We start from the raw sequence: 16,342 nt of genomic DNA, 5'->3' as shown, positions 1-16,342 counted from the left end.
ATGTCACAGTACATGTTGACATGCATGGGTCCTTCAATGAACTATAGCTCCCCATTGCCGGGAGCACTTATGTAGCCCTGGACCATGACACTCCCACCACCATGCTTGACTGTAGGCAAGACACACTTGTCTTCGTGCTCCTCACCTGGTTGCCGCCACACACGATTGACAATCTGAACCAAAATACGTTTATCTTGGTCTCATCAGACCACAGGACATGGTTACGGTAATCCAAGGCCTGTTCTGAGTGGAACCTGTGCTGTTAAATCACTGTATGGTCTTGGCCACCATGCTGCAGCTCAGTTTCGGGGTCTTGGCAATCTTCTTATAGTCTAGGCCATCTTTATTACAGCAACAATTCTTTTTTTCCAGATCCTCAGAGTTCTTTGCCATGAGGTGCCATGTTGAACTTCCAGTGACCAATATGAGAGAGTGAGAGCAATAACACCAAATTTAACACACCTGCTCCCCATTCACATCTGAGACCTTGTAACACTAATGAGTCACATGAAACCTGGGGAGGGTAAATGGCTAATTGGGCCCAATTTGGACATTTTCACTTAGGGGTGTACTCACTTTTGTTACCAGTGGTTTAGACATTAATGGCTGTGTGTTGTTATTTTGAGGGGACAGCAAATTTACACTGTTATACAAGCTGTACACTCACTACTTTACATTGTAGCAAGGTGTAATTTCTTCAGTGTTGTCACATGAAAAGATATAATAAAATATTTACAAAGATGTGAGGGTTGTACTTACTCTACTATATTGTATAGATTATAGTGTGTATGTATTATATATCATATCATACACACATACACTTTAATGGTTGGAGCCCTCCAACAGAGATAGATGTGAAACCACATAAAGATGCTACAAGACTAGCAACATACAGTAACATAGACCTGAGGTGTGCTCTGGTCAGCTGGTTGATATACCAAAAGGGGCATAGCCAAGATAAGCAATGGTTGATTGTAGAAGAGGAATGCGAAGGAAGAGCCCTGTAAAGGGGATGGGAGGGAGGGTATCGCGCACTGGAACCGTCAAGGAACACAGGTGAGTGGGCTGCTTAAATACCACCAGCTCCCCCTCCGGGGCTCCTCCCATAAATTCAGGCCACCATACCGGCCTTCTAATTTATGGTAGGAGCCCTCCAACCGAGATAGATGTGAAACCACATAAAGACGCCACAAGACTGACAACATAATAAAGACATGAGGTGTGCCCTGGTCAGCTGGTCGGTAAGCCAAAAAGCGGCAAAAATATCAGGATAGGGAAATCTGTTTTATTGGAATACATGACATTTATTGGACAGGCTTGGCGAAGACTTGATATGGGCAAGAGTTTGCTGTTGGCTATGGGTGGATGTTTCCGGATGTCACGCAGCAAGTCTTTGACCGCCTGGGTCGTGAACAACAAGGGTTTCCCAAGGGCTTGTAGGGAGAGGAAATGCTGTATGCCAGCTAGATACAGTCTGTCAGTGTTGTGGGACAGACACAGATGGGTGTGGCAGTAAGACACAAAGGCCAGGACATGCTTGATGTGACCTGTGCCCATCTCGGGGCATGTGGCTAGGAAATTGCCATAGGCATTGCAGGCGGTGCGGTAGGCCTTCAGCATGTTGGGCTTCCGTGACCGGTTTATTAGCAGTATAGCTTTGTGAAGGTGGTCTCTTAGCCAATTGGCCAAGCTGCGACCAAGGTGGGATAGGAAATGAGGTTGGGTCGGCTCTGGGTCTCTGTAATACAAAGGAAAATTGAGGCGTCTGCTGCAAGTTTGCACTTGCCAGGTATGCAAGTACAGTGCACATTGAAATTGTAGTGAAGGGATATCTACACCAGCCTGCATACAAAGGACACGATGGGCAGGCACTTGGGCCTGCCTTTGTTGACAATCTCAACCATGGCTAAGCTGTCAGTGGAGAAGATCACGGTCTGCCCTGCCCAGGTGGGTGCCCAGACCTGAGTTGCTGCAACGATAGGGTAAAGCTCGAACAATGAGGATGTCTGGCTGAATTTGGGGAGGATTTCCTATGGCCATGGACCTGCAAATGGCAGCAAAGCCTGTGGAGGCTGCTGCATCTGTTAGTTATCATATGAGGTAAGGAGGCTGAAGCTGCTGAGGTGAACATGGATACACCGTTCCAGTTCTCAAGGAAGTTGTCCCACATTGCTAGATCTGCAGCAGCTGCCCGGTCTAGTCTGATGGTTTGATCGGGGGTCTTGTGCGTTTGAAAGGAATACCAGGGGGCAAGAAATTAAGGAATTCCCCTGAGGGACAATCCTCATAGCAAAGTTCAGCATGCCTAACAGGGACTGTAGTGATCTCTTGGTGCAACTTTGTGAGGTGATGAAGGCATGATTGACTGCCCTAATCCAGGACAGCTTGTCAGGGGGTAGGCTGCCCCGCATAGAGCAGGTGTCAAGGGTGATTCCTAGGCAGGAGATGGACTACATAGGGCCTTCCACTTTATGCTCTGCTATGGGCACCTTGAAGTTATCGAACACTACCCTTAAATTTGTCCAAATCTGAGGGGGGCTCATCGGGCCGTTTGATCAGCAAGAAGTCTTTCAGGAAATGGATGACTTTCTGGCACTGTGTCTGGTGACTTAGGATCCAGGTGAGGGACTGGGCAAATGTATTGAAAAGCCATGGAGTGCTCTTTGAGCCGAAGGTCAGTTTGGTAGCAAAGTAGTATGAATCTCTCCATATGATGCCGTGCCACTGCTACAAGGAAGGTTCAATGGGTAAGAGCTTTAAAGCATCTGAAACGACAGCCATGAACCCGTGCCTATGCTAATGATGGACTGTATAGCGAAGTCAATGGATGCATATTTGAGAGAGAACTCTTCGGAAGGATTCAGTTAAGACTGGGGATGTGGAAGGAATGAGGCGCAGACAAGTCGTACTGCAAACATAATTTATTTGAGAATTTGTCCTTGACAAGCCCAATAGGGCCAATACTCCATGTCTCAAATGGAGCGAAGGGGCCTATAATGAATCCCTGGTCCAGCTTGGTCTGCAACAGATTGTCAATAGCCTGCTTGTCAGTGGAGGCTGAGCGGAGGTTCCTGCTCTCATGGGTGGTGTGGTTTAGGGTGATGAGCCCCGTGTGAAATCTGGAAATTAACTCACGCACCAGGATTAGTGCAAATACGGGCGATGGGTGAGAGGAAAGGTAGAACTCCAGCCATCATACTTTCACCCTGTTCAGTCAGGATGAGTTGGAATGCTTGAGGGTGTATGTGCTCTTGGGATAATCTCTATGACAGCTGACACAAATGTTGTTGCAGATAGGCCAAGGTCTGCATAGTAACTGGACGGGCCGTCACAACTTGTCCACCTGGGGATGTGAGGACGAGCATAGGGGCAGGCATGCATTTAACAGCACTAGAGATAGAGGTGAAGACTAAGGAACGTCTGGCATCCATGTTAGAGCACCATTTTGCCTTGTGCGTGGAGGAATGGCAAACGGTGCAAAGTGGGGAATATAGACCGGCAAAGTGGCAGCAGAACAACTCGGTGTCCACAATGCTCCAATTTGTGTTGGTTTGGAACTGGGCAAGTTTGGCTACGGCTCTGGCTGTGAACGAGCAGTAGTAGTCGTAAGATGCAGAGCCTCCGTATTTGTATCCTAAGTCAACCATGGCATGGAGGTACAAATCTCTTCCCTCCTGCTGGAGTTGGCTGAGCACAACACGTCCCTAAGCAAGGTCAGCACAAAATCAGTGATCAACAGTTTGCTATTAAGCCCGCGGTCTTTGGCCTTCAGGTTCAGGCCTACTAGGTTAACATCCTTTTCCTCCAGGATGTCCTTCTTGATGCTGGCAGGGACCAGTTGTGCAGGAAAAATAGTGGAACTAGTGTTTGGCGTACCTGTGGGTGGTAGTGTCAAGATGGGCGCTGCGACCACATCTAGGGGGGGTCACCGCTGGGCGCACCTCCTGGACGCCTACACGTCAGACTGCTGCGGTCAGCGTGCCGATCACGGCGTGCTGCTGGGCGAGAGCTGGGGAGTTGAACTGCAGGGATTCCTGCCGGGTGCCGGGTGCAGCTGCTACTGGTGTTGGGAACAGCAACCTGAATCATTCAGCGTTCCTGGCTGTGGCAGGGTAAGGAATGGCCCTATGCTGAAGCTCTGCTGTCCATACCCTGAGGGACTCAATGTTGTCTGGCTCTGAACCCGAGGTGGGTGACAGAGGGGCGGAGGGAAGGTCCTCACTGCCGGATCGTGACATGACAAGCTATAATGAGAAAAGAGGGGGGATATATTTTTAAGAAGAGCTTTTGGAAAATGAGAACAGCGGAATAGAGATAGAGTACATAAGAATCCGTGCAAACAATACATTCTAATCTCCAAATGGATGAGGCAGCAACCCCATAGACAGTGAAACCTATAACCAGCGAAGCCTGTGTCGAGTGGTATCGGACAATGACCGACAGTGGCTCGGAGGCTTGGATCTATGAACAAATTGTATGTTTATGGTGGATGGGATGAGAAACAAGGCAGAGGGAACCTACCAATCTACTACGCCTGTGCAGAATGATGTTGGGACACGACTCCCAACAAGAGGCAGCTGAGTATGAAAGGGATGCGGGATAGGAAACATAACGGATCACAACATTGCGTATGAAATTAAAAAGGTTTGAATCCTACCTGCAACAATGAGCGAGAACCGTCGACGAAGACCACGAACTGAGAAGCTGCAACACACTTGTAATCAGATGAAGTGAGCTGGGGACAGTCGGCCTAGTGACATGTAATATCGCGCACTGGAACCGACAAGGAACACCCGGCAAATGTACATAAACGGCTGGGCGGGCGCTCTCTCCTTCTGAGTGGAAGGATCGCACTGCTCAGAAGTATGCTATGTATATTAGCTAATTATGCCTTACTCTTGCAGGGTTTTTTGTTTTTTCGTTTTTTTGCTGCGGGTTTACTTCCTCTTTAAGGCTCCTTCCACACTTATGCAGAGCAGGTTTAGTGCAGTGTACCCATGGGTTTGATGCAGGATAGATGCACCATTCCATGGAGTACTATTATATTTTGATATGCTTTCTGAAAGCCGGCTCTGCATCAGTGTTAAAGGGGCCTAACAGAAAATGATGCACAGCACTTTCTATGTGTTGTGGTAAACACTAATATGAGTTAATATACAGTACATATCATTAAACATATCATTAAACTGATGTATTTCCCCATGTTGACTCCTCCCAACCTTTTTATGGAAATAACTTTGTTCTTAGAAAGGATTGCACAGATTACAGAACAAAACCACAAGTAATTTTACATTATGCAATCTTCACACGGATGGATAGGAAAGCAAATATTTGATGGGATCAAAGGATCAGACGGAAGTGGATTATATATTAATTTAGATTCAAACAAACTATCTAAGTATATACTGTACAGCAGGGCTCGACAAAACCCGGGCGCCAGGTCGCATTTGCGACCAGAATTAGCGACCTGGCACCTGGGGCAGCACAGCTGGGGGTATCCTGTCTCCGTGGACCCCCCCGGCGTGATCACGTCGGGCCGTTCCGCCGGCGGCCGGTAATTGAGGCCGCGGCTTTGAGGCCTGCGGTCCTATGATTCCTTCTATAATCTGGCGCCCTCTTGTGGTGGCCGTTGGTATGACAACCAGCAATGCTAATGGAGCTTCCTCTGCCTGTTTTTTTATTGCCTGCATAGCTCCTTCCCTTTATTTAGAACCCCCTAAACATTATATATATTTTTTATTCTAACACCCTAGAGAATAAAATGGTGGTTGTTCCAATACTGTCTGTCACACCATATTTGCGCAGCGAACTTACAAGCTCACTTTTTTTGGGGAAAAATAATTTATTTAATAAAAAAATAAGACAACAGTAAAGTTAGCCCAATTTTTTTTTATATTGTGAAAGATAATGTTATGCCGAGTAAATTGATACCCAACATGTCACGCTTCAAAATTGCACCCGCTCATGGAATGGCGACAAACTTTTACCCTTTAAAATATCCATAGGCGTCGTTTAAAAAAATTCTACAGGTTGCATGTTTTGAGTTACAGAGGAGGTCTAGGGCTAAAATTATTGCTTTTTTTTTTCTTATTTTAACTTTTTATTTTAAATTTTTTTCACTGTTCTTTTAAAAACAAATTTGTGTCACTTTTATTCTTATTACAAGGAATGTAAAAATCCCTTGTAATAGAAAAAACATAACAGGTCCTCTTAAATATGAGATCTGGGATCAGAGAGACCTCAGATTTCATATTTACACTAAAATGCAAAAAAAATAAAATAAATAAAATGTCCCTCTAAGAGCTATGGGCAATGACTTGGAGACATGGGGGGGGGGGGGGGGCGGCGACGCTATCTTCCCCTCACTCGTCTCCATGTCAGGCCGGGGACAGGTCCGGATCGCCGTTACCGACCTGGCTCCTAACTTTTTAAGCTGGCTCCTAGATTCCAAGCAAATTTGTCAAGCCCTGCTGTACAGTATGATGCATTGTCATGTAAAACTACACATTATAGAACAGGGACAGGGACATCCACTGGGTCTTCAGGCATATGGTCAGCCATTAGTCACTGACATTAGACAGTGATCACAAGTGCTGGGAATATACACTTAGGGTTGGTTATCTCCTGATAAGCCCACATGTCATCCAAGCTTGTGTTAACCACTTCAGCCCCTGGAAGAATTTACCCCCTTCCTGACCAGAGCACCTTTTGCTATTTGGCACTGCGTCACTTTAACTGACAATTGCACGGTCCTGCGACATGGCTCCCAAACAAAATGGACGTCCTTTTTTTTCCCCCACAAATAGAGCTTTCTTTTGGTGGTATTTGATCACCCCTGCGGTTTTATTTTTGCGCTATAAACAAAAAAGAGCATCAATTTCTTATTCTTACATTTTGCTATAATAAACATCCCCAAAAATATATTAAAACCTTTTTTTTCCTCAGTTTAGGCCGATACGTATTCTTCTACATATTTTTGGTATAAAAAAAATCAATAAAAAAAAAAATCGCAATAAGCGATTGATTGTTTTGCGCAAAAGTTAGAGCGTTTACAAAATAGAGGATAGTTTTATGGCATTTTTATTAATACTTTTTTTTTTTTGCTGAAGCCCAGAGCCCCTGAACAGCAGTAAATCATAAAGCGGAACTAAACCCATTGATTTAATGGCTTCAGAAAACAGTTACATTCCTGTAAATGCCAGGATTGCTAGTTGTCACATTTGCTTGTGTCCTCAAACTGTCAAACCATCAAATGGCTGGTGTCATAACTGATAACATGAGCAGCACCATGGCAGTTGCAGATTAAACAGACGCAGCTTGCTTGGCTTTAAAGAATAGGAGGGTTTAATTCTGAGGTTGTATACCCTCTTGTATACTTTGTACCTATAGGTAAGCCTAGAATAAGGCTTACCTATAGGTACTGTAAATATCTCTTAAATGTGTGCCATTTAGGAGATATTTACTGTATACTGCTCAGGTCATCGGCACATGCACTCTGAAGGAGCTGCTGTCCTTGGCGTTTCTTCAGGAGTGTCTGCCGTGACCGGCGGCTCCCGCGCGAATACGCAGGAGTGATGTCATGCAGCTCCAGCCAGTCACACAGCCGGAGTCCACGGCCCCCAGAAGGAAGATGGGCAAAGATGGATGTGGCTTGTAGCGTGGACGACGCGGGATTAGTTAGCAGGTAAGTGTTACATACATGTGCTAGTATGTGATGCATACTAACACATTATGCCTTTACTTTGCAGGGATGGTTAAACAAAAAAAAAAAGTCTGTCAGCAGATCGGCCTCTACGAATTCAGACGTGCCTAAAAATAGAGAGCAACTGAGCATGTGCAGAGCAGGGCGAGACAGTGTATTATTGGGCTTTAAAGTTGTTGTAAACCCTCCCCCACAACTTTGTCCCATGTAAATCAGCATAAAAAACCCTAATGAACACTGCTTGTAGATATCTCCTTACTTGCTTAGTATTGTTGTAATCCTTTTTGTTCTTTAGAAAAATGTCACTGAGCATGCCCAGATCTCCCCTGATTTACGGCACACTCTCTATATCTTATTTATCTGTTATCAGGACTTCCTACGGCACACAGCACTTGAACTCCCAGGAGGCTGATAATCACTCAGAGCTTCCTCCTACACACCATGTGACCATGTGACATGACATACAGTGTAAACCAGGGAATGGGACAGCAGTACTGCAGTCTTATCAGCTGAAGCTGATAGGTCTCACATAGGCAAACACTAGGTAATCAGGACAAGTAAATACTATGAAATAAAACAAGTCAGCTAGCAGGTGCTGCTTGCAGGACTTTTTTCGAACATCCTGCAAGTGCACCGTTCCTGTATGAAAGCACTCAGGCTCTCACACTGGGGCTGCAGGGGAGGCGTTCTTCAGGCACTCTACAGGCGATGTTTTTAGCTCAAAAGCACCTGAAAAACACCCCTAGTGCGAAAGAAGTCTAACTGACAGCTGGTTGGCAACTGGGTAAGGAGCTATGACAGGGGGTGTGTCCTATGCCTACATACTTTTAAAAATAGGTGTCCCTTGAACCCATCTCAAAAATTTGGGAGGTATGTGACTACAATATCAATAACAGTCAAGAATGGCTTCCACCCATGGTTTTTATGCTTAGTATTGTGATGCTGTGATCGGGCCACAGCTATCACATGATGCCTGGGCCAATCAGAGCACCCTGTATCATGTAAGTAGCTGTAGCCAATCACAGATCACAATATTAATCAAGCTGTTCTGAATGAAAGCCATTTATGATAGCTAAAACTATTGCTTATAACAGTGATTATCACGGTTATAAGTGATAATAGTATAACAAAAAAAGAAAACTGACCCTCAGAGTAGTACAGTGTCATTGTGGTCACTAAGGCCCCTTTCACACTGAGGCGGTTTTCAAGCGCTAAAATTAGCGCCTGAAAAGAACCGTCCCCTTTCACTCCAGTGTGAAAGCCGGAGGGTTTTCACACTGGAGCGGTGCACTAGCAGGACGGTGGAAAAAGTCCTGCTAGCAGCATCCTTGAAGCGGTACACCCACTGAAATTACTGGGGCAGCGTGGCTATACCGCTGGCAAAGCGCCGCTGCGGTTTTAACCCTTTTTCGGCCGCTAGCGGGGCGGTTTTAACTAAACCCATCGATTTAATGGCTTCAAAAAAACTGTTAAAACCACCCCGCTAGCGGCTGCTTTACCGCCGACGTGGTTCACACCCCAGTGTGAAAGGGGCCTTAGGAGGATCTCCGGTGTGTTCGCACACTCCACGTGCAGAGCCCACCAGGAAGTCGGCTTAGCGCTGCACTAATCACAGGCAGTAAGACATTTCCCGATCTCTGCAGCCCCACATCGGGGCAATGTCTCACTGATTAGCGCAGCACCGTGCCGACTTTCTGGCGGGCTCTGCACATGGAGTGTGCGAACACACCGGAGCTCATCCTTAACCACTTCCCGACCAGCGCACAACGATGTACGTCGACAGAATGGCACGGGCAGGCATATTGGCGTACAGGTACGTCCAATATTCAATGCCGCCCTGCCATCGGGAGCGCGCCGGCGGCGGCACGCTCCCGCGCTGGTCGGGACCCCCGTGAGTCCGGTCGCGGGACCCGCGGACTCGATCGCCGTGGGCATCCCCGCGATCGTCTCACGGATCGGCCGAATGGAGGAAATGCCGTGTAAACAGCATTTCTCCATTCTGCCTAGCAACTAGTGACGCTGATCTCTGCTCCATGTGATTGGAGCAGAGATCAGTGTTCACTAAATGAAAGCCCAACCCCCCCACAGTTAGTAACACACCCCTAGGAACACTTAACCCCTACACTGCCACCCCCTGGTTAACCCCTTCACTGCCAGTGTCATTTACACAGGAATCACTGCATTTATATAGCAGTGATTACTGTATAAATGACAATGGTCCCAAAAATGTGTCAAAAAAGTCCGATGGGTCCCCCACAATGTCGCAGTCACAATAAAAATCGCTGATCGCCGCCATTAGTAGTAAAAAAAAAAAATAATAAAAAATTATTAATAAAAATGCTATAAAACTATCCCTATTTTGTAAACACTATAACTTTTGCGCAAACCAATCAATAATCGCTTATTGCGATTTTTTTTACCAAAAATATGTAGAATACGCATCGGCCTAAACTGAGGGAAAAAAAATGTTTTTTTATATATTTTTGGGGGATATTTATTATAACAAAAAGTAAAAAATAATGCGTTTTTTCAAAATTGTCGCTCTATTTTTGTTTATAGCGCAAAAAATAAAAACCGCAGGGGTGATCAAATACCACCAAAAGACGCAGTGCCGAATCGCAAAAAGTGGTCTGGTCTTTGACCAGCAAAATGGTCCGGTCTGCAAGTGGTTAATGGTCACACAGAACAACTCTGATGACAGGATGTAAAAAAAAAATAATAATACAAAAAAATAAAGCATATTTGTTTTTGTGTTGTTATTTGTGCTGATGATCTGTTTACCTTTAGAAATGAGTGGATGTTGATAAAAAATAAATAGGAAAAGATCTCCCATAACTAGAAGAGTAAGGACCTTTCCTTCTTATAAATCCTATTTTTAGCTGAGTGCTGTTGCACAATGGATCTGCAGACCAGAACAGCATGTCCTCCTGGCAGCACACAATACTTACATGATCCGAACAGCTGAAAGCAGCCTGTGCCCCGGAAATAACAAGGCGAGCCCTGAAAATTTGTGTCACTGAAGGAGGGATCAAACATGGCGACCAGGGTGTCAAATATTAACAGGAGCTGTCTGTACACGTCCCAGCATTCTCTCGGTGCACAAAACGGGACTGGTGAAAAAATTATAAAAATAACAATAGGACAAGTAACCTAGTCTTCAGCGGTATACAGATTTGTATTAAAGAGTAATAATGAGCAAATATGTTAATTTAATATTCCGATTATTTAATCCGTAGTGCTATACTTCTACCACTAGATGGCAGCAGATGCCCGAACATGAAGCTCGTTAAGCAGCCGCGGCCATAGCAGTGCAGACTGCTGAGTAAGGCCTCATGCACACGAGACGCAGTTAAACGCGCGTTCAGATGCAGTTGGACAGTTTTTTCAACTGCACCTGAACTCATTCAATGTTATCCTATGTGTCCATGCACACAGTCTCGTTTTTTTGCGTTTATATGCAGTTGCGTTTAATCACGTTTTTCCAGAAGCAAAAAAATGCGTTCAGAGACAAAAATTTCTGCGTTTCAGACGCAAAACGGGGCTAAACGCGGCTAAACGCGGCTGAACGCGGCAACCGCGTTTAGCCGCGTTTGCGTTTATATGCGTTTTTAAAGGTGACCTTTTTTTTTACATTAAAAATCTCAAAAATGATTGCAAATGATGAAAAACCATTAGAAAAATATTTTAAACAATTGCAATTGCAAGTGGACAATCCACAACTTGTGGCAAGTGACGTGGCAAGTGGACAATCCACAACTTGTGGCAAGTGACATGGCAGGTGGCAAGTGATGTGGCAAGTGGACAATCCACAACTTGTGGCAAGTGACGTGGCAGGTGAAGTGGCAAGTGACGTGGAAAGTGGACAATAGACAACTTGTGGCAGGTGACGTGGCAAGTGACCTGGCAGGTGACGCGGCAAGTGACTTGGCAGGTGACGTGGCAAGTGGAAAATCAACAACTTGTGGCAGGTGACTGGCATGTGACGTGGCAAGTGGACAATCCATAACTTGTGGCAGGTGACGTGGCAAGTGACGTGGCAAGTGGACAATCCACTTGTGGCAGGTGACGTGGCAGGGGACGTGGCAAGGGACGTGGCAAGTGGACGATCCACAACTTGTGGCAGGTGATGTGGCTGGTGACGTGGCAAGTGGACAATCCACATCTTGTGTCAGGTGACGTGGCAGGTGACGTGGAAAGTGGTGTGGCAAGTGGACAATCCACAACTTGTGGCAGGTGATGTGGCTGGTGACGTGGTAAGTGGACAATCCACAACTTGTGGCAGATGGCATGGCAGGTGACGTGGAAAGTGGACAATCCACATCTTGTGGCAAGTGACGTGGCAAGTGGACAATCCACAACTTGTGGCAGGTGATGTGGCAAGTGATGTGGCAGGTGATGTGACAAGTGGACAATCCACATCTTGTGGCAAGTGACGTGGCAGCTGACGTGGCAAGTGACGTGGCAGGTGACGTGGCAAGTGACATGGCAAGTGGACAATCCACATCTCGTGGCAAGTGACGTGGCAGGTGATGTGGCAAGTGGACAATCCACAACTTGTGGCAGGTGACGTGGCAGGTGATGTGGCAAGTGACGTGGCAGCTGACGTGGCAAGTGGACAATCCAAAACTTGTGGCAGGTGACGTGGCAAGTGACGTGGCAGGTGACGTGGCAAGTGATGTGGCAAGTGGACAATCCACAGCTTGTGGCAAGTGACGTGGCAAGTGGACAATCCACAACTTGTGGCAGGTGATGTGGCAGGTGATGTGGCAGGTGACGTGGCAAGTGAACAATCCACAACTTGTGGCAGGTGACGTGGCAGGTGATGTGGCAGGTGACGTGGCAAGTGAACAATCCACAACTTGTGGCAGGTGACGTGGCAAGTGACGTGACAGGTGAAGTGGCAAGTGACGCGGCAAGTAGACAATCCACAACTTGTGGCAGGTGATGTGGCAAGTGACGTGGCAGGTGATGTGGCAAGTCACGTGGCAAGTGGACAATCCACAACTTGTGGCAGGTGATGTGGCTGGTGACGTGTCAAGTGGACAATCCACAGCTTGTGGCAGGTGGCATGGCAGATGACGTGGAAAGTGGACAATCCACATCTCGTGGCAAGTGGCGTGGCAGCTGACGTGGCAAGTGACATGGCAAGTGGACAATCCAAAACTTGTGGCAGGTGACGTGGCAGGTGACGTGGCAAGTGACATGGCAGGTGACGTGGCAAGTGATGTGGCAAGTGGACAATCCACAGCTTGTGGCAAGTGACGTGGCAAGTGGACAATCCACAACTTGTGGCAGGTGACGTGGCAGGTGACGTGGCAAGTGAACAATCCACAACTTGTGGCAGGTGATGTGGCAAGTGACGTGGCAGGTGATGTGGCAAGTCACGTGGCAAGTGGACAATCCACAACTTGTGGCAGGTGATGTGGCTGGTGACGTGTCAAGTGGACAATCCACAGCTTGTGGCAGGTGGCATGGCAGATGACGTGGAAAGTGGACAATCCACATCTCGTGGCAAGTGACGTGGCAGGTGATGTGGCAAGTGACGTGGCAAGTGGACAATCCACAATTTGTGGCAGGTGACGTGGCAGGTGATGTGGCAAGTGGACAATCCCCAACTTGTGGCAAGTGACGTGGCAAGTGGACAATCCACAACTTGTGGCAGGTGCCGTGGCAAGTGACACGGCAAATGCAAGTGTACAACTGCTCTCTATGCTGCTGCTGCTCACTCTGATCAAAATAGCAGAAATAGTTAAAAAAAATGCTTTGAGAGCTTGGGGAGGGTCTACATGATGTTATCTTTATAAACGCGTCTAAACGCAAACGCGTCTAAACGCGTCTAAACGCGTCTAAACGCGACATGCAAACGCGGCAAAACGCGCGTTTCTAAACGCGCGTTTCAGCTTTTTTTTGACAGAGGTTTCATCTGCGTCTCGTGTGCATGAGGCCTAATAACATTGCCGAAAAGCAGCAATGATAATAAAAAGGCTTGTTAGAAAGACCTGTCCTGTTTGTATTTCAGTTAATAAGCCCAAGCAAGACCACCATTAGAAATAGTAGCCTACCTGGCAGCCCCTTCCTCCTGTACACCTCTATCAGCAGACCTGTTTATCTGGTTTTACATTCCACCACAGCTATATCACCACATGACTTGTTTATCGTTTCCATATCACCTCATTTATATTCCACCCTCATCCATGGTGCTCCACCTCTGTTTAGTCTTCCATAATTCCCCCCCCCACACCTGTGCCTACATGTATTCTTCCTCCTCATCACTGTCTGTTGTTCAGTCAAAGACACCTTAGCTTCTATTTACCATCTCATATCACCCCCACTTCTAAATTTCCTCAACTATGCCTAGAGTTGCTACCTCAACCCTTTAAACCTGAACACCTTTGAATAAGGTCTCTTTCACATGGCCGATCCGTTCAGGTCCGCCTGTCAGTTTTTTAGGCGGACCTGAACGCATGCTCCATAGAGGTCCCCTGACATCCGACCCGCTCCGATCTGAAAAAGTGTGACGGAGGTAAAACCTACTTTTCCATCCATCATCGGATCGGGTGAGGACGGACACTGCGGTCCGTCGTCATCTGATCTCCCATAGGGGAGAGCGGCGCTCTGACAGGTCCGTCCCTGCGCAGTGTGCAGAGACAGACCTGTCATCTTCCTGCTCAGCGGGGATCGACGGAGCGATCCCCGCTGAGCAAGCGAATATCCACGGGGCGGATGTCAGCGGACATATCACCGCTGACATCCAACGCTCCATAGAACTGGCTCCATACAGAGCCGGTCACAATCTCCTGACATGCGAATTGGATGTGGAAAAAACCACATCCAATTCGCAATAGTGTAAACCCAGCCTTAAATGTGGGAGACCCAGCAACAGTAGGAGGCCGGATAGCTCCTGCAGTCACTCGCATGATTACCTGTGAATGATTGACCTTGGACACAGACAGTCTGCGTTCATATCCAATCATTCACAGGTAATCAGGTAACCCTCTGGGAGGGTATGAGGATTCCATGCTATGGTGGCTGAGGACGTATGGAGATTAGGGTTGACACCTCATCACTTTAGACCCGAACACATATGAATTGCACAGGTTCTGAGGCTAATTAAATGCAGATAAAGCAACAAGTGATCCCAGTTGAAGTCACCGGAAGTGACGTAACGCATGGGATACGGAGACCGAAAGTGACGCTCGTACCAGAGCGGTCGATTTGAATTGTCTTGCTGCTAATACTGCCTATTTACCCCATTTAGTTTGTGAGTAATTTTAACCTATTAATAAAATAGTGAATCTTAAATACATGCTACACTATGGTTGCCTTTATATTTGTTCTCTGAGCTATATTGGAACATCTTGATGAAGTGTATATTGACGGAGATCTGAGAGTGACTCCCTGAGGCCCCCCTCCCTGGGACTCCTGGTACATCTATGAGGAGGCTGCATATATGCTATACTTTATATAGCGGGAAGGTAATTACCCAGTGTGCACACTTATGCGTGGAATCACCTATGTGGAGGAAGTCTCTGATGCATTTTTTCAGCACAGAATCACTTTATATGTATATGTGATATTATCACGGGACTGTGTTCACGTCGCTAACAGCTGTATATAGTCCAATTGTTTTTGATATTTTATGCACTCAGCACTTTCTGTTTATAGAGTTTTGATCTATAGTCCGATTATTGTGTGTGTTTTGATATTTTGTGTTGCACTTAGCACTTTGCATTTTTTGCACTTAATTATTGTCACTAGTTTGTGCTTACTTAGTCAGTGATTACCTATACTTCAGTCACTTTGGTTTAATTTTGATGCACTCAGCACTTTTTGCCGTATAATTCTGATTTATAGTTAGACCACTGTATGTGGTTTTATATGTATTACTGCACTCAGCACTATTGTTATGCTGTAGAGGTATAAATTGCACCAATATTGTGACAGTTATTATTGTGTACACACTGCTGTGAGCACTCTCGATAGAATAATTTTCACACTGGGAGAAGAGTTCTCCTCTATTTTATTAGGTTGAATATATACCATCTGATATATTTCCATCTGAACAATTAGATCTCTAGTGTTTTCTTGTAAGGTTCAATTTTTCTGGAAGCGCAGCACCACCATTTTTTTTGTTAAGTGAGTTTAATTACCACCTTAATCAGCCACAGAACCTGTGTAATTATAGTGTTCGGGTTTAAAGGGATGAGGCGGCAACTCCAATGGAGATACTGTCCCCTTGACTGTTATGTCCCTTCAGTATTCATATTGGATACATTTGGAGACAATTTGGTAACATTTCATTGAATTGTTCTATTGAGTTTATAGACTTTTTAGTACCTGACTCTTCCAGCTCCAATTTTAAGCATTTTATTTTGCTTTTTGGCCTCGTTTACAGGGGGTGTACTACAGTGTACACCCGTGTGAGGCCATGTTTAATCACATGGGTAAACAGGATACTCCCAATTTGACATCCATGTGGGTGCAGGTCCATGATCATATACACAGTGTGAGTTTAGGGACACAAACTAAGGTTGCCACCTCAGCCCTTTAAACCCGAACAGATATTAATTACACAGGTACAGTGGCTGATTGAGGTGGTAATTAAACTCACTTGGTGCATTATATGCATTTAATTCGCCT

At 46.1% G+C, this 16,342-nt stretch overlaps 1 protein-coding gene across 4 annotated transcripts in view; it reads right to left on the bottom strand.

The window, feature by feature from the left end:
* The window catches only part of DDO (D-aspartate oxidase), a 38,810-nt gene extending 25,023 nt beyond the window's left edge, over nt 1-13,787 (bottom strand). The window contains exons 1-2 of one of the 4 annotated variants that reach the window (XM_077487121.1): nt 10,651-10,796; nt 3,877-4,244 (exon numbers count right to left, since the gene is read on the bottom strand). Coding sequence is in view for 1 of the 4 variants with exons in the window: in XM_077487119.1 (XP_077343245.1) it covers nt 10,651-10,652 (2 nt within the window). In the remaining 3 variants the exon portion in view is untranslated. The other 3 variants (XM_077487122.1, XM_077487119.1, XM_077487120.1) reach the window with 3 other exon arrangements.
* Between the last annotated feature and the right edge of the window lie 2,555 nt (nt 13,788-16,342).

This window comes from Lithobates pipiens, unplaced genomic scaffold (assembly GCF_037356315.1).
Source record: "Lithobates pipiens isolate NorthernLeopardFrog02 unplaced genomic scaffold, aLitPip1_a1.2 Scaffold_18, whole genome shotgun sequence".
NCBI lineage: Eukaryota > Metazoa > Chordata > Amphibia > Anura > Ranidae > Lithobates > Lithobates pipiens.
This window is presented reverse-complemented; position numbering and strand designations above follow the sequence as displayed.